The 21040-nt window shown below is 38.3% G+C and overlaps 1 protein-coding gene across 1 annotated transcript in view; it reads left to right on the top strand.

Moving 5' to 3' along the window:
• CCDC192 (coiled-coil domain containing 192) overlaps positions 1 to 21040 on the top strand; it is a 243168-nt gene that overhangs the window by 21991 nt on the left and 200137 nt on the right. The window contains 1 exon segment of the mRNA XM_023198022.2: positions 17019 to 17126. Coding sequence (XP_023053790.1) covers positions 17019 to 17126 — 108 coding nt within the window.

The following is a 21040-nucleotide window of genomic DNA, read 5'->3' as shown; positions in this document are numbered from 1 at the left end:
AATTGCTTAAACCTAGGAGGCAGAGGTTGCAGTGAGCTGAGATAGTGGCACTGCACTCCACCCTGGTGACAGAGTGGGACTCTGTCTCCCCCTCCCCCAAAAAAGCAAAGTCTAGTACCTGCAAGGTAAGTTTCAAATATGCTAGTACTTACCCTTGTGTATACTATGAAAATAGTCATCATCATTCACCATCTCAACTAAAGAAATCCATCTAAATTTTTGTATTTTTAAAGTCATTTTTCAAGTAATTTACAGAAGGATAAAGGCATAACAGAAAAACTGATTAGAAATTTTAATAAAAGTTAAACATAGCAAAACTCTTTATATCAAATAAAAAATTTGGCACACAAACATTATAAAAGATAAAAGAATATTGTCATATATTCAATTAGCAAAAGAGCAAAGTCCAAATTCTTGTTGCAAAATATGGTGTGATACAGTCTGTCCTGTATGAGAGTACCCTATTTTCTTTATTTTCCATAGAGACAGGTTGTTTACTCATTGATTCATGAATTTGAGGAAATTTATTAAAGTTTGTAGGAAATCATGATCTAAAGATTCATAGTCTATTTCACTTACATGATTGATTCCATTATCAACATTAGTGTGTAAAGTAGCACTGTCCAACATAAGTATATTTCATGTTATATATGTAATTTAGAAGTTTCTAGTAGCAAACTAGAAAATTTTAAAGTAACTAGGTGAAATTAAATTTTAATAATACATTTTATTTCATCTCACATATTCAAAGTATTATCATTTCAACATATAATTGATATAAAAATATTAATAAGATTTCTGACATTCCCATTTATTGTACTAAAGCTTCAAAATCAGTATGTATTTTATACTTAAAACACATCTGAAGTCAAACTAACCATATTTTCAGTACCTGAATGTCACATGTAGTTAGTGGCCACCCTATGGGACAGTGCTGGTCCAGAGAGCTTGTTGTAGCTCTTTATATTCATCTTCTGATTTGTCTAAGAATTGTGAAATGTCTCCCTCTGTCAGTTTTCTCCTGTTTGGTCATTATAGATGGAAAAAGAAAAACTCAGTATTCTCAACTGTGTTCAATGAAAGCTAAAAACATACTATACACATGGTGATCCCTCTTCTGCACCATCTTGAAAGATGATGCAATACTTTCAGCCACACAGGATAAAATTCAAAGATGATTATTAATTTCACTATTGTATTTGTCTTTCTAGTAGGTTCCATTATTTTTTGTTTCTCTCTGCAGTCTTTTTTTTAAGTCATAGTCGAAAACAATTGATGAATAAGAAAAAAAAATCCTAGTATAACAAAATAGCAAAATGTTTAAAATGTTAGAAAAAGAAGATCACTAAGATCCCACAATATATCTTAGCTTTATAGAAGGCTCAATGGACTTGTGTGATAACTGCAAGATAGAATAAATTTTATTTTAAAATAAATATATGTTATCTTTGTTCTTTATACGACTATTAAGAAATAATAAACTTCACAAAATATCAACTTTTACAGATAGAACTGCTCAAAAAAAGAAACAAAACTATAATTGAGTCCAATGAACTCCGATGGTATATGGAGGGTTAAATCGCATTAATTAAACAGCATGTGGGGGAAAACTTCAGAGACACATTTACTTTATAGTCCCCCTTTTCTTCTCTGTAAGCTTTCCTCTCATAGGACTTTTCCCAAGTTTTCTCCTCAAAAAGTCTTTGAAAAACTTTCTCTGTTAGTCCCAGTCCACACTCTCTTCATCTCAAAAGCCCCAAAGATCCTGTCTAACAAGAAAGTCACCCAGAGGAGGGACAGCAGCCATCACTGCAGCTCCAGTCTGCCATTTTCTCCTGTGGGTGCAGGGGAGACTGGGCAGTTTGGGCCCAGGAGCAATTCCCCACAGCACAGCACAGCGGCTGTGGCAGATCATGACCAGACTCCCTCTTGAGGCCAGACCTGGACCCATCCTTCCTCACTGGTCAGGGCCTCCTTGCGGGAATTTCAGCCATTCTGGCCAGGGGTTTTCGGATAGAACTCTGATCTCCCGGGGTAAGGGGATCAGCAGACTTAGTCTTTCCCCTTGCTGGCTCTGAGGAATCCAGGCAGTCTGGATGAGTGGGATTCCTCCCACACAGTGCACCCCCTCCACCAAAGGGCCACCAGAGTGCTTCATTAAGCAAGTCTTTGATCCCATGCCTCCTTACTGGGTAAGACCCTACAACAGTGGTTGCCAGACACCTTATACAGGAGCATTCCTGCTGGCATCAGGTTGGTACCCCTCTGGGACAGAGCTCCCAAAGGAAGGAGGGAACAGTCATCTTTGCTGTTCTGCAGCCTCCCCTGGTGACACCTCCAAGTGTGGGAGGGACCCAGGCAAATAGGGTCTGGAATAGACCCTCAGAAAACCATAGCAACCCTACTGAAGAGGGGCCTGACTGTTAAAAGAAAAACAGGCTGGGAGTGGTGGCTCATGCCTGTAATCCCAACACTTTGGGAGGCTACGTGGCGGGCGATCACCTGAGATCAGGAGTTCGAGACCAGCCTCACCAACATGGAGAAACCCCATCTCCACTAAAAATACAAAATTAGCCAGGCGCACTGGCACATGCCTGTAATCCCACCTACTCGGGAGGCTGAGGCAGGAGAATCACTTGAACCCGGGAGGCGGAGGTTGTGGTGAGCCGAGATCATACCATTGCACTTCAGCCTGGGCAACAAGAGTGAAACTCCATTTCAAAGAAAAGAAAAGAAAAGAAAAAGAAACAAACAGAAAGCAACAACAGCATCAGCAAAAAGTCCCACAAAAACCCCATCCAAAAGTCAGCAGCCTCAAAGATCAAAACTACATAAACTCATGCTGAAAACTCAAAAAGCCAGAGTGCCTCTTCTTTTCCAAATGATCACAATACCTCTCCAGCAAGGGAATAGAACTGGGCTGAGGCTGAGATGGATAAACTGACAGAAGTAGGCTTCAGAAGGTGGGTAATAATGAACATTGCTGAGCTAAAGCAGCGTGTTCTAACCCAATGCAAAGATGCTATGAACCACAATAAAACACCATAGGGGCTGTTAACCAAAATAACCAGCCTAGAGAAGAAAATAAATGACCTGATGGAGCTGAAAAACACAACATGAGAACTTCACAATGCAACCACAAGTATCTACAGCCCAATAGACCAGGCAGAGAAACAAATTTCAGAGCTTGAAGACTATCTTGCTGAAATAAGACAGGCAAACAAGATTAGAGAAAAATGAATGAAAAGGAAAAAAAAAAAAAACCTCTGAGGATTATGGGATTATGTAAAAGGACCAAACCTACAACTGATTGGGGTACCTGAAAGAAATGGGGAGAACAAAACCAAGTTGGAAAACATACTTCAGGATATCATCCAGGAGAACTTCCTAACCTAGTAAGACACACCAACATTCAAAGTTAGGAAATCCAGAGAACCCCAGTAAGATACTCCATGAAAAGATCAACCCCATGATTGTCAGATGCTCCAAGGTCTAAATGAAGGAAAAAAAATGTTAAGGACAGCCAGAGAGAAAGGCCATGTCACCTACAAAGGGAAGCCCATCAGACTAACAGAGGACCTCTCAGTGGAAACCTTACAAGCCAGAAAAGATTGGGGTGAAAATACTCAACATTCTTAAAGAAAAGAATTTCCAAACTAGAATTTTATATCCAGCCAAACTAAACTTCATAAGCAAAGGAGAAATAAAATCCTTTTCAGACAAGCAAATGCTGAGAGAATTTGTCACCACAAATCGGGCTTTGCAGGAGCTCCTGAAGGAAGCACTAACTATGGAAAGGAAAACCCATTGCCAGCCACTACAAAAACACACTGAAGTACAAAGACCAATGACACTATGAAGCAACTACATCAACAAGTCTGCAAAATAACCAGCTAGCATAATGGTGACAGGATCAAATTCACACATAACAGTATTAACCTTAAATGTAAATGGGCTAAGTGCCCCAATTAAAAGACACAGAATGACAAGCTGAATAAAGAGTCAAAACCCATCAGTGTGCTGTATTCAAGGGAACTATCTCATGTGCAAAGACATACATAGACTCAAAATAAAAGGATGGAGAAAAACTTACCAAGCAGATGGAAAGTAGGAAAAAACACAAATTGCAATCCTAGTTTCTTTTTTTTTTTGGAGATGGAGTCTGGCTCTGTCACCCAGGCTGGAGTGCACTGGCATGATCTCGGCTCACTGCAGTCTCTACCTTCTGAGTTCAAGCAATTCTCCTGACTCAGGCTCCCGAGTAGCTGGGACTACAGGCACATGCCACCACACCTGGCTAATTTTTGTAGTTTTAGTAGAGACAGGGTTTCACCATGTTGGTCAGACTAGTCTCAAACTCCTGACCTCAGGTGATCAGCCTGCCTCAGCTTCCCAAAGTACTGGGATTACAGGTGTGAGCCACTGAAACTGGCTGCAATCCTAGTTTCTGACAAAACAGAGCTTAAGCCAACAAAGATTGAAAATGACAAAAAGGGCATTACATAATGGTAAAGGGTTTAATTCAATGAGAAGAGCTAACTGTCCTAAATATATATGCACCCAATGCAGGAGCAACTAGATTCATAAAGCAAGTTCATATATACCTTCAAAGAGACTTAGACTCCCACACAATAATAATGGGAGACTTTAAGACTCCACTGTCAATATTAGACAGATCACAGATCATAGCAACAGAGCATTGACAAAGATATTTAGGACTTGAACTCAGCTCTGGATCCAGTGGAACTGATATACATCTACAGAACTATCCATGTCAATACAACAGAATATACATTCTTCTCAGTGCCACGTGGCACTTACTCTAAAATCAATCACATAATTGGAAGTAAAACACTCCTCAGCAAATGTAAATGAACTGAAATCATAACAAACAGTCTCCCAGACCATAGCACAATCAAATTAGAATTCAAGATTAGGAAACTCACTCAAAACCACACAACTACATGAAAATTGAACTACCTGCTCCTGAATGACTCCTGGGTAAATAATAAAATTAAAGTAGAAATCAAGAAGTTCTTTGAAACCAATGATAACAAAGAAACAATGTACCAGAATCTTTGGGATGCAGCTACAGCAGTATTAAGAGGGAAATTTACAGCACTAAATGCCCACATCAAAAAAAACTAGAAAGATCTTAAATCGACATCCTAATATCACAACTAAAAGAACTAGAGAACCAAGAGCAAATAAACCCCAAAGCTAGCAAGAGACAAGAAATAACCAAAATCAGAGTGGAACTGAAGAAGATAGAGACACAAAAAACCTTTCCAAAAATCGATTAATCTGGGAGGTGCTTTTTTGAAAAAATTAATAAAATAGATAGATCAATAGCTAGACTAATAAAGAAGAAAAGAGAGAGGGATCAAATAGATACAATAAAAATGATAAAGGAGATATTACCACTGACCCCACAGAAATACAAACAACCATCAGAGAATACTATAAACACTTCTATGCAAATAAACTAGAAAATGTAGAAGAAATGGATAAATTCCTGGACACATACATCCTCCCAAGACTGAACCAATAAGAAGTTGATATCTGAATAGACCAATTACAAGTTCTAAAATTGAGGCAGTAATAAATGGTCTACCAACCAAAGGAAGCCTAGGACCAGAGAGTTTTATAGCTGAATTCTACCAGAGGTACAAAGAGGAACTGGTACCATTTATTCTGAAACTATTCCAAACAATTGAAAAGGAGAGACTCCTCCTTATCTCATTTTATGAGGCTAACATCATTCTGACACCAAAACCTGGCAGAGATACAACAAAAAAACTTCAGGCCAATATCCCTGATGAACATAGATGCAAAAATCCTCAGTAAAATACTGGCAAACCAAATCCAGCAGCACATCAAAAAGCTTATCCACTATGATCAAGTCAGCTTCATCCCCAGAATGAAAGCTGGTTCAACATATGCAAATCAATAATGTAATTCATTACATAAACAGAACTAAAGACAAAAACTGCATGATTACCTCAATAGATGCAGAAAAGGCCTTCAATAAATTTCAACATCACTTTATGTTAAAAACTCTCAATAAACTAGGTATTGATGGAACATACCTTAAAATAATAAGAGCCATTTATGACAAATCCATGGCCAGTATCATACTGAATGGGCAAAAGCTACAAGCATTCCCTTGAAAACAGATCAAGACGAGGATGCCCTCTCTCACTACTCCTATTCAACATAGTATTGGAAGTTTTGGCCAGAGCAATCAGGCAAGAAAAAGGAATAAAGGTATTCAAATAGGAAGGGAGGAAGCCAAGCTGTCTCTATTTGCAGATGACATGATCGTATATCTAGAAAATTCCATCATCTCAGCCTCAAACCTTCTTAAGCTATAAGCAACTTCAGCAAAATCTCAGGATACAAAATAAATAAGCAAAACTCACAAGCATTCCTATACACCAATGACAGACAAGCAGAGAGCCAAATCATGAATGAACTCCTGTTCACAATTGCTAGAAATAGAATAAAATACGTAGGAATACAGCTAACAAGGGAAGTGAAGGACCTCTGCAAAGAGAACTAAAAACCACTGCTCAGGGAAATCAGAGAGGGCACAAATGGAAAAACATTCTATGCTCACAGATAGGAAGAATCAATATCATAAAAATGGCCATACTGCCCAAAGTAATTTATCAATTCAATGCTACTCCTATTCAAATACCACTGGCATTCTTCACAGAACTAGAAAAACTACTTTAGAACTCATACAGAACCAAAAAAGAGCCTGTATAGCCAAGACAATTCTAAGAAAACAGAGCAAAGCTGGAGGCATTATGCTACCCAATTTTAAACTATACTACAGGCCTACAGTAACCAAAAAAGCATGGTTCTGGTACAAAAACAGACACATAGACCAATGGAACAGAATAGAGAACTCAGAAATAAGACTACGACCATCTGATCTTTGACAAACCTGACAAAAATAAGCAATGAGGAAAGGATTCCCTGTTTAATAAATGGTGCTGGAGAACTGGCTAGCCATATGCAGAAAATTGAAACTGGATGCCTTCCTTATACCATATACAAAAATTAACTCAAGATGGATTAAAGACTTAAATGTAAAACCCAAAACTATAATATCCCAAACAGAAAATCTAGGCAATACCATTCAGGACATGGCAAAGATTTAATGACTAAAATGTCAAAAGCAATTGCAACAAAAATAAAAAATTGACAAATGGGATCTAATTGAACTAAAGAGCTTATGCATACCAAAAGAAACTATCATTAGAGTGAACAGACAACCTACAGAATGGGAGAAAATTTTTGCAATCTATTCATCTGACAAAGTTTAATATCCAGAATCTACAAGGAACTTAAAGAAATGTAGAAGAAAAAGAAAAACAACCCCATTAAAAAGTGAGCAAAAGACATAAACAGACATTTCCTAAAAGAAGACATTTATGTGGCCAACAAACGTATGGAAAATAGCTCAATATCACTGATCATTAGAGAAACGCAAATCAAAACCACAATGAGATACCATCTCACACCAGTCAGAATGGCACACCAACATGGCACAAGTATACATATGTAACAAACCTGCACATTATGCACATGTACCCTAGAACTTAAAGTATAATAATAAAATAAAAAATAAAAAATAATAAAAAAAAGAAATAAAAGAAAAAAAGTCAAGAAAAAACAGATGCTGGCAATGCTATGGAGAAGAAGAAACACTTTTACACTGTTCGTAGGAATGTAAATTAGTTCAACCATTGTGGAAGATAGGGTGGTGATTCCTCAAAGACACAGAACAAGAAATACCATTTGACCCAGCAACCCCATTATTAGGTATATACCCAGAGGAATATAAATCATTCTATTATACAGATACATGCATGTATATGTTCATTGCAGCACTATTCATAATAGCAAAGACATGGAATCAACCCAAATGTCCATCAATGATAGAGTGGATAAAGAAAATGTGGTACATATACACCATGGAGTACTACACAATCATAAAAAGGAATGAGATCATGTCATTTGCAGGGATGTGGATGGAGCGGGAAGCCATTATCCTCAGCAAACTAATGCAGGAACAGAAAACCAAACACCACATGTTCTCACTTATAAGTGGGAGCCAAATGATGAGAACACAGGAACACAGGGAGGGCAATAACACACACTGGGACCTGTCAGGGTGAGGGTGGTGGGAGGAAGGAGAGCATCAGGGTAAATAGTTAATGCGTGTGGAGCTTAATACCTAGGCGATAGGTTGATAGATGCAGCAAATCATCATGGCACACGTTTACTTGTGCAACAAACCTGCACATCCCACACATGTACCCTGGAACTTCAAATAAAATAATACAATTTTTTAAAAAGAAGGTCAAGGAAGAGAAGAAATGGAGCAGACCAAGTAAAAATTATCCTTTGCTGGCAGGGGAGGATACAAGATTGTGCCCTACCCACTTGCATTTTTGAATTTTTGCTCTTAGTTTATGCATAACGATGTGCCTTTTCTAACAAGAAGTAACCACGCTAGGAGGTATATTCACATAAAGCCAAGAGTTTCTGGTCCTTACAGTCAACTCCCAGACTCTCTCCTAGGCTGGGAACTCCCAGAAGCTACATCATAGGACCATAAAATCTACAGCTTGAAGAGAGAATTTTCTTTTTACTTGCTACTGTGGACCAGTCATTATACTAAGTAAGTTTCTGAATCACCCCATGTAATAATCACAGCAAACCCTGGAGTTATCACCTCCTCCATTTTTATAGATGAGGAAGTGGGGGCTCAGAATAATTAAATTACTTACTTAAAGTCCCACAAACAATAAGTATAATTACGTCAAGGACCTTGCATCAGTCAGATTCATATTTGAAATCAACAGAACCCATACTAGTTCAGATTCAGGGGGAAAAGAATTTTTGGGAAATATTAGATATGTCAGCGGTTCTTTAGGAGAGCCAGAGTATCAACCTTGGAGGCTACACCCAATTACCTTGCAGATTCTGAGGGCAAACCTGTTACTGCTGCCACCAGACCTATAACCTATCATTTTCCCTGAATCTGAGATATTACTTCTAAGTCTTTTGTCACTGTAGCCCCTGAAAACAGAATGACCCCATCCACCAAGCCAGATTCCAAGCTGTTTGGCACCTTTTTCATTTCATTCTCAACCACATCGAAGTTTCATGCTGGTGTGTCTGACTTGGTGGAGTCTAAGTCAAATGACTACACCTTGGCTGTGAAGAATGCTTGGGAAGGAGCTCCTGGCTTTTAACTTTGGAAGATAGGGTATATGGGATGGGAAATTCTCCAAAGAGAGAAAGACACTGGACAGTCAAAACAGCTCACCAAATGGCCAGTGCAGAGGTCAAGTTGAATGACGTACAATGGTCTTCTCATTTCACAGATGGGAAAACTAAGGCCCACTGAGTAACTACAGTTGGCTGTTCTATGCTTTCTTCTCCAATATTTTTGACATGCCTCTTAGAAGCATTTTGACTGCAAGACCTTAAAAGAAGTGGAAATTCACAGCAAAATGAGCCTTTCCATCTGTCTTCTGTGCCTTATCATATTGGAATGCACTATGGAAATTGTTGCTAAACTTTTATCTGATATGAAAGGATGCATAACACATTTCTCCTTCAGATCTTGGTAAAGAAGGGAGTCTGCAAATGCCAGTCTGGGAGGAAATGAAAGAGTTTCTTATGAAAAAGGTTTCTATGAAACTTCAAGTTCAATGAAGGATTTCCTTGCTAGGTTTTGGAAATAGCATTGTTGGAATATTGAAGTTCTCATCATTGTAATTGATTTTTTAAATTTTTAAAAATTTCGCCTATTTAGAATCTAAAACTCTTTAGTAGAAAAAAGTTACCTCCATTCTGAACACTGTCAATCATAAAACATTTGCTGTTGATTTTACACAGTATAGCAAACTTTATATAACAAAACTAACTTTGAAAAGCCACAATCAACTTGGGCAATGAAATGTCATCAATTCTATCACTTTACTCATGAGCTGACGTGAAAGTCCTACAGGCATGTGCACTTCCTGAAACACTAAAATTCAGTTGGAGAACGAAAACATAATTGGTCAACATACCAAAGTACTCAAAATCTAAACGTACACATGATGAGTGAGAAAATAAATAATCCTGTCACACAAAAAAGTACCAATTTTACAAATGGCAAACGATATCCCACTTAACTGAAAATTTTATTTAAAAACAAATTTTTTTTTAAATGTTGTTGTTGTTATTGTTGTTGAGACAGGTTATTGCTCTATCATCCAAGCTGGAGTGCAGTGGCATAATCTCGGCTCACTGCAGCCTCCGCCTCCCAGGCTCAAGCAATCCTTCAGCCTCAGCTTCCCAAGTAGCTGGGACTGCAGGCACGCACCACCACCACCTACTAATTATTTTTAATTTTTGCAAAGACGAAGTCTCACTATGTTGCCCAGGCTGATCTTGAACTCCTGGGCTCAAGATACCTGTCCATCTTAGCCTCCCAAAATACAGGGATTGCAGTCTTGAGCCAGCACACCCAGCCTGCAATTTATTTTTGAATAAAAATTAAAGGTGGCTAACATGTGATATTCCCTCTAAACAAGGATTGCTTAATGTGGGCTACATGAATGGCATTGAGAAGGGTGCTTAAACACCCTGAAAGCATATACAAAATTATGTGCACGTGTGCTTATTGTATGTGTGTGTGCAAGCTGTGCACATACTCTTTTTTGATAAGAGAATTCACAGATGTTATCAGGTACTCAAAGGAGTCTGTGTTGCTCATAAATCAAATGATAGAGGGCTATTTTAGGTCACAGAACAGATTCTGTAACATATGTAATATAATATGAACTCGAATTCAGGACTCCTCTAGCCCAGATCCTATTTTGCTATTAACTTTAATTTAAACCATGGAAGATATCCATCTTTTGCAAGGTCCTTTTTCTCCTCTGATGCTGTTTATACAAGGTCTCTAAGAGCCTATAAAGCAATATTACTAGAGATAGACCTGGAATATTTGAAAACAGATTAGAACTGCCTCTTACCACCTTCTATCAGATTCTAACCAGAATCTTCATCAAGGAGGAAGGAACAAAGCCCTAAAGCATAAAGCAGTATATTATGAGTGAGCATAAAAATGTTAAATTAACCACCAAACTTGTGACATTCTTTTCATTTTTACATAAACCCAATTCCAAGATTTCTGTATTGGAGAGAAATTCTAGGCTGAGACTCCTGGTGAGCATATTAATCACATCTGCTTTGTTACTCCTTATTTCCCCGTTGCCTAGTATAGTGCCTGGCAAATAGTGAGCCTGCAATAAATATTTTTTGAACTTGAATTGAATTGCTTTGAGCTGAACTGGAATAAGAGCTGGCATGTTAAGAGTTTTGGATTAGCCATTATTTAAAGTTATTTATGAAACTATCAAATGTCACGTGGTCATTTCTCTTTAACTTCCATGCCAACAACCTTTTTATAAATTAAAATCTGAGTCAACAACTTCTTTCCAATATCTTTTTCTTTTAGTCTATCTGTGAGGCTATAGAAATGGACAAGTGGTTAAATCTTTCACAGGGTGAAAAGTTGACCTTTAGGAATGTGTTTATTTCTTTAAAAAATAATATCCTGGAACCTTGCTAAGGCAGATAAGTTGATATAGAATATAGATGCATCTTGGACTAGGTCCAGGGTGATTCAGGGACTCTAGATCTGGAAAGACCACCTGATAAAGCACTCAATTCACAATTTAACAGGGATCATTTAGATAGGAGGTCTCTATACTTAGATTTCATAAGCCAGTAAGAATTTTCACACCCAAAATAATTAGGATTAGTTCTCATAAGATTGCCAACTTTTCAATTTTTTTCAAGACACCAAGACACAATAATTTCCATACACCGCCATCATTTGTTAAGGAAATATCCTCTTAACACCAAAGATAGTAGAATGATTATAATCTCAGAATAAATGACAGTCTTTAAAGAGGAATCAATTTGGCTTCATGAAAAATTCACAATGTTCTCTTTAAAAGTTTGCCTTGTCCTTTTGTTGCTGGCTGGCACAAATGTTATCACAAACCAACACTGATCTATGGTGTGGCATTTGGGAACCACTAATATAATTAAACCCCTTTGGGCTAAGGTTTCTTTGTTTCCTCCTCCCTATCCACTCTCCACCCTTCCCAACTCATCTTTTCAGGGAACACTGATCTCTCTGGACATTTATTCGGGTTCTCTTGACCTCTGGCTTGTTGAGTTCAGCCCAAGAAAGACACAGACAGGTGAACAGGGGATGAGAGGAGTTAAGGTCAGGCTATTGACTCCGCTGGTTCGTTTCCCCTCCCTACTTCTCTCCAACCACCACAACTGCCTAGACATAGTTGGCCGTGGTTGTGTTCCTCTCCTCAAGCTTTCTTTCTAGACCTATCAGTTTTGCTCTTCCCCTACCTCTTCAGGTCAAGATAAGGCAAAGGGCACCTGTACTTCCAGGGAATGTTTCACCAACCCTTGTTGGTTCCTTTAATCTTACCCACACCTTCTAAATCCTTCCTTTGTTTAATTCTCCTCAGTTTCTGCATTGGAGTAGCCATCTATTTCCTCCTGGGCTTTATCAATACATTCTTCATTTAAAGACGAAAATGTTGAGATGCAGACAAATGAAGCAGCTGGCTCGAAGTCACATGATCACTTAGAATCAAGTCAGATATAGACCATACCTTCCAGATTACAAGCAGAGTGCTCCTTGGGCTATGCTCAATCCAGGCCACCATCCTCCTAGAGCCATGTCCTGCTCAGCCATATTGATGGGCATTTCGACAACTAGTTGTAATTTGTTCACATTTTGAATTTAAATATCTTCTTAGGTGACTATGGAGGCAAACCCAAACACAGAGGAATACTGTTTTCACTGGAATGGATTAGAACCAGGAAAATTGAGTTTTTAAATATTTGCCTGAGTAGAAATGGGCAATTTAGTGTAAGAAACTACTGCAAACGCTAAACACAAAAGAACATGAGAGTGATGAAATTATCACTGTGACGTGAATTTTGATCATGGAAAGGGAGTGGGGAGAGATGAAATAAATGTGCCCAGGGTGAGGGGATGAAGCATGGGTGGAGGGTGGGGGAGAGGATGATCAACTGGGGAAAGACTTGACTCTGCATGAGAAAATGAGTAGGTTGCAGAAGGGTAAGGAAGAGTAGGGTGATAGGTGCCTGTCAAGCAGAAGGAGAGAGGAATGGGCAGCAGTAATGAATAGATATCAAACAGGATATTTGTAAAATGTGTTTATCTGGAAGGAAATTACTGTACCACTGAGCAGGGGCTGCTGCTAGAACCCTGACATATTAGAAGCTTCAGATTTTAGAGACACTGAATCTCCAAAACTGACCTATGTCAAAATGCTCTTCCACAAAGGTGAAATTTGCCATAATCACACTTTTATTTAAAAACTCTTGCTCTTAAATAAATGTACATGCACATATTTAATACATTAACTGTTCTTAATTACAAACTTGACTGAATTTCCCACTGCCGTTTGATCACTTGCTGTTACGAAAGTGTCCCCATGGGTATTTTCTTTTACTTGGGTTTTAAAATAAGCTAGAGTCTTAATACCAAATTATTCTCTTTAAAGGAATTGTGATAATGGAATTATTAACATGTATTGAGCACTTCATCTGTCAAAGCACTTATCTGCTTTACCTCATTCAGTTCTTACAACAACCCTACCATCACTCAGCCTCATGACCACATTCTTGTCCTCATCTGCACAGTCTGGCCCCTGACCATGGCAAGCAGAACTTCTCTGTGGCTCTGATCCCTGTCAATGTCCCAGGTCAGATGCATGAAAAATATTGCTCAAAGAAGTCACTGTTATAGCCTCTCAGCATGAAGGACTGCTCGTTCTGGTACAACCACCTTCATTGACTGCCGAGCCTTTAATCAATCAACAATTATTTATCAGGCTCCTACTTACTGTGTAGCAAAGTCCTGTCTGGCTTCTGCAGACGAGAACATTTCTAGATATGGCACATGAAGTTGGATCAATCAGAAACCTTGAGCCAGTCCTTAAGGGTCAAAGGGTTTGTATAGCTCTCATTTTAGAACAGAGAAATAAAGCCTTACCAACAAGGTAGAGGATAATGAGAAGGTACTGGAATAGATTAAGAAATCAAGAAATATAAAATTAGAAAATAACATGTAAATTTTCCTTTAAATTATCAAATGAGAAACCTTTGCAACCAGAACGAAGTCTACTCTTACAATGTCATATAAGATTTGTTCAATTAGTAAACTATCAACCTCAACATCCATGCATAATAATAGTCAGGTGTCTTTACTGTAATCAAAGAGTTTATTGAATTTTTAGTGTTATTCAGTATCATCTTAGATTGATCATCTTGGCTACATTAGGTATCTGTATTTAGATAATAACTTTATATTTAGGAAGACAATTTTAAGACAAAAAGTAGAAATTTACAATGGGGATTATTATTAAATTGTTGGAATTTACCATTTGGAAATCCATACACAGGTTCAATTCCCAAACACCTGTATATTGCCTATATTTTCATCATTTTGATGTCATAGATTGTTGATTAATATAATTCACTTGCAACTACTTTAACCACTGAGAATATTCATTTTCATTATTAATGCAAATTACATGTGTCCACATGTACCTGGAAGTAAAATAAAATTAATAATGGAAGCCCTATCTTTCTGCCCTTCTGCCATTGTACCTTGCAAAACTGGGACAACGACTCAAAAGTTAGAGTACATCTAACTTTTTAGTCTTTGAAACCACATATCCACCTCCCAAACCTCTATCTTCATGTGTTTACTTATTTTTGAAATTGTTCTTGACTTCATTTTTGTTTGCCTTTGTTCTGTTAATGGAGTTACCTCCTATTTAAAAAGTGCCTGCTTTTGTGTAAGCTTTTTCCCTTAAGAGAGTGGCAGAAGCTGAAAGGCAGGTCAGAGAGCAGGGCGTGCTCACTACAGCTGGAGTAGGGGTGTAAAAGACTGACTCTGCATTCTCCATGGTTTGCTCAGGTCTTTCCCTGTCCTAAAACACATGACAATTCCCTAAATTTGTCTGTACAAAAAATCCTATGTTATTTAATAACAGTCCTCAGTTATGCCTGTTTCATTTGGCTTTGACTTATAATGCTTTTGTCTTATGGAAATGTTTGTTGTTCTCGGCTGGGGAAATTTTGGGTGTTTGGAGAAGAAGCCCTGGAGAAATGGATTAGATGATCTTGCTGAGCCTACTCACACAAATTTTAAAAAGTTCCTCTTGAGATCAAACATTCAAGAAAAATTTCCCTGGAAATAGAAGTCTAGATCAGGGATTCCCAATCTTTTAAAAATAGTTTGGCCTCATGACAATTCCCCATTTCTGCATATAATGTCTTACAGCACGTATTCATCTCTAAGTGTAAATGCACAAGAATTTTGTTTAAAGACCCTTTTCTTGAGAATTTTTGAACCCATTTTTGAGATTACTGGAACCATCAGGGATCCGAGGACAATTGGTTCACTTCCTAGTATCACCATTCCAGCCTACGATGTTCCTCCCCTAAAGGCAAACTTTTGAGGGTGAGTATGCCCCTGTAGTGGCAGAACCTGACTGTGGAGCCAGGCTGTTGGTGAAGTAGAAATATTTTTTTGCCTCTCATCCCATAGAATTCTGTTTATATCAGAGGCCAGTGGCAGAGACTCAAGGTTCGATGTATAGTATGGACAAGTACAGAAACTGAATGAATGCTGTATTTTTATGCCTGGTTCCATTTACCACCAGATGGCTCTATTGTATCGTCAGGAAATGCACACATGTAAAATTGGTGGTCTCATAAGCCACAGGGAAAAAAATAAAACAGAAGTTAGACCTTTAAGATATGTAGGAATGCAGTTTGTTCTTTATGGGGTTAATTGGAAGCAGCTGCAGCAGGAGTATTCGCAAGAAAACAGGATACACCCAGAGAAACTATAGGGAAGTCATCATCCTAGCATGTACAAGGTTTTCCAACTTTTTGTATTACTTTGTAATTATTAAGTATTACAATAGCAAAAGAGTAGCAAGGAAGTGCTCTAGTCTCACAAGGGCCTGTACCTGGTGTTTTCATACCAATTTTGTGTACTCTTCAGCTTGTAGCTGAGAAAAAGTAACTTTAGAAACATTTTGAGTCTGGGCGCAGTGGCTCACACCTGTAATCCCAGCACTTTGGGAGGTGGAGGTGGGCAGATCATGAGGTCAGGAGTTTAAGACTAGCCTGGCCAACATGGTGAAACCACGTCTCTACTAAAAATATAAAAATTAGCTGGACGTGGTGGTGCGTGCCTGTAATCTTCAGAGGCTGAGACAGGAGAATCTCTTGAACCCAGGAGGTGGAGGTTGCAGTGAGCCAAGATCGTGTCCTTGCACTCGGCCTGGGCAACAAGAGTGAAATCCTGCCTGGAAAAAGAAAAAGAAAAAGAAAAAATTTGAGAGGCAGAGTCTACACATCTGCTAATTTGAGTCGTATTAGCCAGGCTCTGGGGAAGAATGATATGATTCTAAAACATGTGGTATCTTTGCTTTAATGACATGTGCTGAGAAGGTAAAGATGAGAGGAAACAGGGTTTCTCTGAGCTCAGTTGACTCCGTTCCTACTGTTAGGTGAATGTTAAAAACATAGGCGTTCTAGGTGACATCTTCCATCAGGAATGTGAAATTTTAAATCTAACGTTTTGAAGTAAGAATAAAAGTTTCAAAGTAATCAAATTCCAATGACAGTTATTTAATCTAACTTTCTAAAGCTGTTCATTGTCATCATTTATCTTTTACTCTTTTTACATTCTATGTTTTAAACAAAACTATTGTTAAAACATTTTGCCGTTTCATTTCCTTGTTAAGAAAAGGGGAGGATTTGTGTGAGTTTATCAAGCCTATCATTAGTCCATAAGATTGTTTGAGATGCGCTCAAACTATCCCTGTCAAAAAGTAATAATTGATTTATTTTTAAAGAAAGTGTCCCTGGATATTGGACTGATGGCATTTACCTTGGCCCAACTTGAGTCATTGGACAGTTGCCTGAAAGAAGCAGAAGAAAAGGCTAAAGCTTTAAAAGAACAGGTAACACCTGTTATGGGAACTAGAAACAAACGTTCCTCAGTGCGCAGCATGGCAAGTGTAAATGTAAACACATGTTTTAACCTCTGCCTCTACTGATACACACACACACACACACACATTGTAGTTATGTACACACACACACGCACACAGCGTTCCATTCATTTTAGACATAACAGTGCCTACTTTAGTCTGTATGGAACTTTTCAGTCTTAAAAACTTTTTTCATCTTTATATTTTATTTGACTTTCATTCACCACAGGCCATGAGTTAGGCAAACCTTTAACTAAGTGGTTTTCCTGAATAAGCAAAGCATATTTGCGTTATAAATAGATAAGCTCAAAGATAAAATAAAGCCTATTGGAGTCATGCAGAAGTAATTTTCTTTTATTTTTAGGAAACTTTACTTAGAAGAGAGTTTTTCAAATATTGACATCCCTCTTGGGTGTTTGAAACTTACAGAAGCAAAGCAGCAGATGATAAGTGGAGCCTGGTCTGCACCAGGTGGCCTGGACACCTTATAGTGCTTTGCATGTACAGCAGGTCCATGATTTCAGAGGCAGTAAACCAGCTTTACTAGTATCAGTAAAGCTCAGACCAGGGCTGGAACATTTCCCAATAAGATTATACTTTGCAAATAGTGCAACTATTGCTGCCTTTCCCCCGGTCAGAGAGGCTTGGCCCCAGAAGACAAACTGCTTGGAGCCTGGGTCCCCCAGTGCTCTCTTTTGGTGACAGTCAGTGAAGGGAAAAGGATGGAAGAGGCCCTGCAATGTTAGAAATGTTCATTAATTTCTCCTGGATTGATATATTTAGATAAAAGTATATTTTAGATACTTTGGGAAAAAAGAATTTTAAGGTACTTTTAATAAAGGCAGTCTCTCTGTACAGTAAAAGCTAATTGCATCAGAATTCTAGCGGAAACTAAGGAGGAAAGGTGCCTTGTGTTATGAGAAAAAGTATAATTAATATATAATTTAGTGATACACACACAAATGCCCTTCATTTCTTTTTCAGCTTACCAAAAAAGGTGCATCCCTTACTTTGGCATGTATTTATTGTTTACTGACTAAATGCGATTGATGCAAGGGGTCATAGGGGAGTTGTGTCAGCTGATAAAAATGTGCTGCCCTTTTGGAAAAGTTTCCATCTCAGCCTCAAGCCATAGCTCTAGCCTGCCAACTGTTTTTTTTTTTTTTCTCAAACAAACAGAAACAAGCCTCGAACTGTGGCAAAATTAAGAATTACCAAGAATATAATGATAAACATGAGGTACCATTTCAAAGCAAAACAAACAAACAAACAAAACAACAACGACAACAACAAAAAAAAACTAAGAATTTCAGAGTCTCCAAATTGGGAAGGATTTTTCAATGGATAACTACAAAAGGGCACCCCTGCTGGGATTAGGTTACACTAAGAAGGTGTATGGGATTTTTTTGGTAATAAAATGGCTTTTAATGATTTCTCATTTGAATCAGTAAGATTCAATTCACTCATAAAAGTACCCATTCCTGCACTTTGGGAAGCCGAGGTGGGTCGATCATGAGGTCAGGAGATCGAGACCATCCTGGCTAACATTGTGAAACCCCGTTTCTACTAAAAATACAAAAAAATTAGCAGGGCATGGTGGTGGGTGCTGAGGCAGGAGAATGGCATAAACCCGGGAGGCAGAACTTTCAGTGAGCTGAGATCGCGCCACTGCACTCCAGCCTGGGCAACAGAGTGAGACTCCGTCTCAAAGAAAAAAAAAAATACCCATTTCTTTGGTTCTTAATGAAATATTTTTATTTTATCCAATGCAGATGTAACCACCCAGTGGGCTCATCTTGCCCACTGCCTAGACAGAATTGATTTATCAAGACAGGGGAATTACAATGGAGAAAGAGTAAATCACAGAGCCACAGAGCTGGCTGTGCAGGAGACCGGAGTTTTATTATTACTCAAATCAGTCTCCCTGAACATTCAGGGATCAGAGTTTTTAAAGATAATTTGAGGGGGAGGCACCCGGGAAGTGGGGAGTGCTGGTTGGTCAGGTTGGAGATGGAATCATAGTGGGTGGAAGTTAGGCTTTCTTAATGTCTTCTGTTCTTGGGTGTGATGGCAGAACTGGTTGGGCTGGGTGGTGTCCGCTGATCCATCAAGTGCAGGGTCTGCAAAATATCTGAAGCACTGATCTTAAACTTTACAATAGTGATGTTATCCCCAGGAGCAATTTGGGGAGGTTCAGACTCTCGAAGTCACAGGCTGCATGACTCCTCAATTGTAATTTCTAATTTTGTAGCTAATTTGGTAGTTCTGCAAGGGCAGATTGGACCTCAGGCAAGAGCAGGGTTCTTTTTGGGAAAGAGCTGTTATCAATTTTGTTTCAGAGTCAAATCATGAACTGAATTCCTTCCCACAGATAGTTTGGCCTATGGCCAGGAATGAACAAGGACAGCTTAAGGGTTAAAAGCAAGATAGAGTCCATTAGGTCTTATTTCTTTCACTGTCATAATTTCCTCGGTTATAATTTACAAAGGTGCTTTCACAGATAGCTCCTAATATTTAAGATTCTTAGCTGGATGATCTCTTTGTATAACACCAAACAATTAGATGTATTTATTTTTTCAGTAATATAGCAGATTAAATATATAAAATGGAAATTGGATTTCACAACCTTTTTATACCTACCATAAGTAAGATGCTGGTTAGGTGTTTTGCAGGAAAGACATATAAGTCAGAGCTTCTCTACCCAAGTAGCTCACAGACAATAGAAAAATTGGAAGATATGAAGAATGAAAATAGGTGTTTATATGACTCCAAGGTAAACTGCACAATAGCATTAAGTTACAGGATCTGTATGTGTTAATTGTACTAAAGTATTGTTCTTGAAGTTGCCAAATTTGCATAACCAAGTGAGTTTAATTGGAAGTTGGCCACGGTTTGAGGAAAGGGAGAGTATGATATGTAAAGCACATTGCAGGCATTTTTGATATTACATTTTTAATTAACGAGCATTTTATGAGATTTGGCTGTCTTCATTGTTACTGTTGAGAGGGGTCTATCAACACAGTTGTCACAGGATTTAATCCTAAAATTTTTGCTTTCTCCAGTGTTTGAGTCTAGTCTTTTCCTTGAAAAGATAAAAACTTTAAGAACAGTCCTCTGTCCCCTATTTTAAAATTTAAGTCGATATTAAAAACATGGATGAGAGGATAGGGAAAGGGAAGAAGCTGATATTTCCTAAGAAAGTTCTTGAGAATATTTCAGAATAGAACACCTGTCTCAAACAATCAAACATTTGTCCACTGGGTGCCACTGTCTTCCTTACCAGGTCGTGCCACTAAGGGATTACAGAAAGATTGCCTTTAGTGTTAAAGACAATGATTACACACACACGCATACACACACACTCTCTCAATCCGTGTGTGTGTGTGTGTTGAATGAATATTTTTGCCTGCTATACATGTTAAGGCTTCTTCTAAATGTCATTAATTTAGGATTTGTCACAAGGATGTTGGGAATGCTACCTTGCCTTTACTGGTAACCCAAATTGTGGGCTGTCCCAGTGGAGTAGAATGAGGTGAGGAGTGTGGAAGAAACAAGAAGAACCAAGATTTGTGCTGGAAGGAAGCAGTGGAAGCTTGCAGTATTATCAAACAATGGATCCTGCCTTTGAGAAAATGGTTAATTTCACTGTTATTCAAGATCTTATCTCTTAGCTTTGCCTCTGAGAACATAGAATTAACTCAGAATGGAAAGTATAGGTGCCTAGGGTTGTTACCTACATTAATCATCTGTTGATCCTGGGCCTCGGTTTATGCAAACTGGACATTTCTAAGGACTCCTTCAGCAAGGTCCAATGTTACAAAGAAAAAAATAGAAATAGGCAACAAACAAGAAGGTTGTGGCCACTTCCTCTGATGAGGTCACAC

The sequence above is a fragment of the Piliocolobus tephrosceles genome, chromosome 4, assembly GCF_002776525.5.
Source record: "Piliocolobus tephrosceles isolate RC106 chromosome 4, ASM277652v3, whole genome shotgun sequence".
Taxonomy (NCBI): domain Eukaryota; kingdom Metazoa; phylum Chordata; class Mammalia; order Primates; family Cercopithecidae; genus Piliocolobus; species Piliocolobus tephrosceles.
The sequence above is the reverse complement of the archived record's forward strand: the minus strand, read 5'-3'. Positions and strand labels throughout refer to the sequence as shown.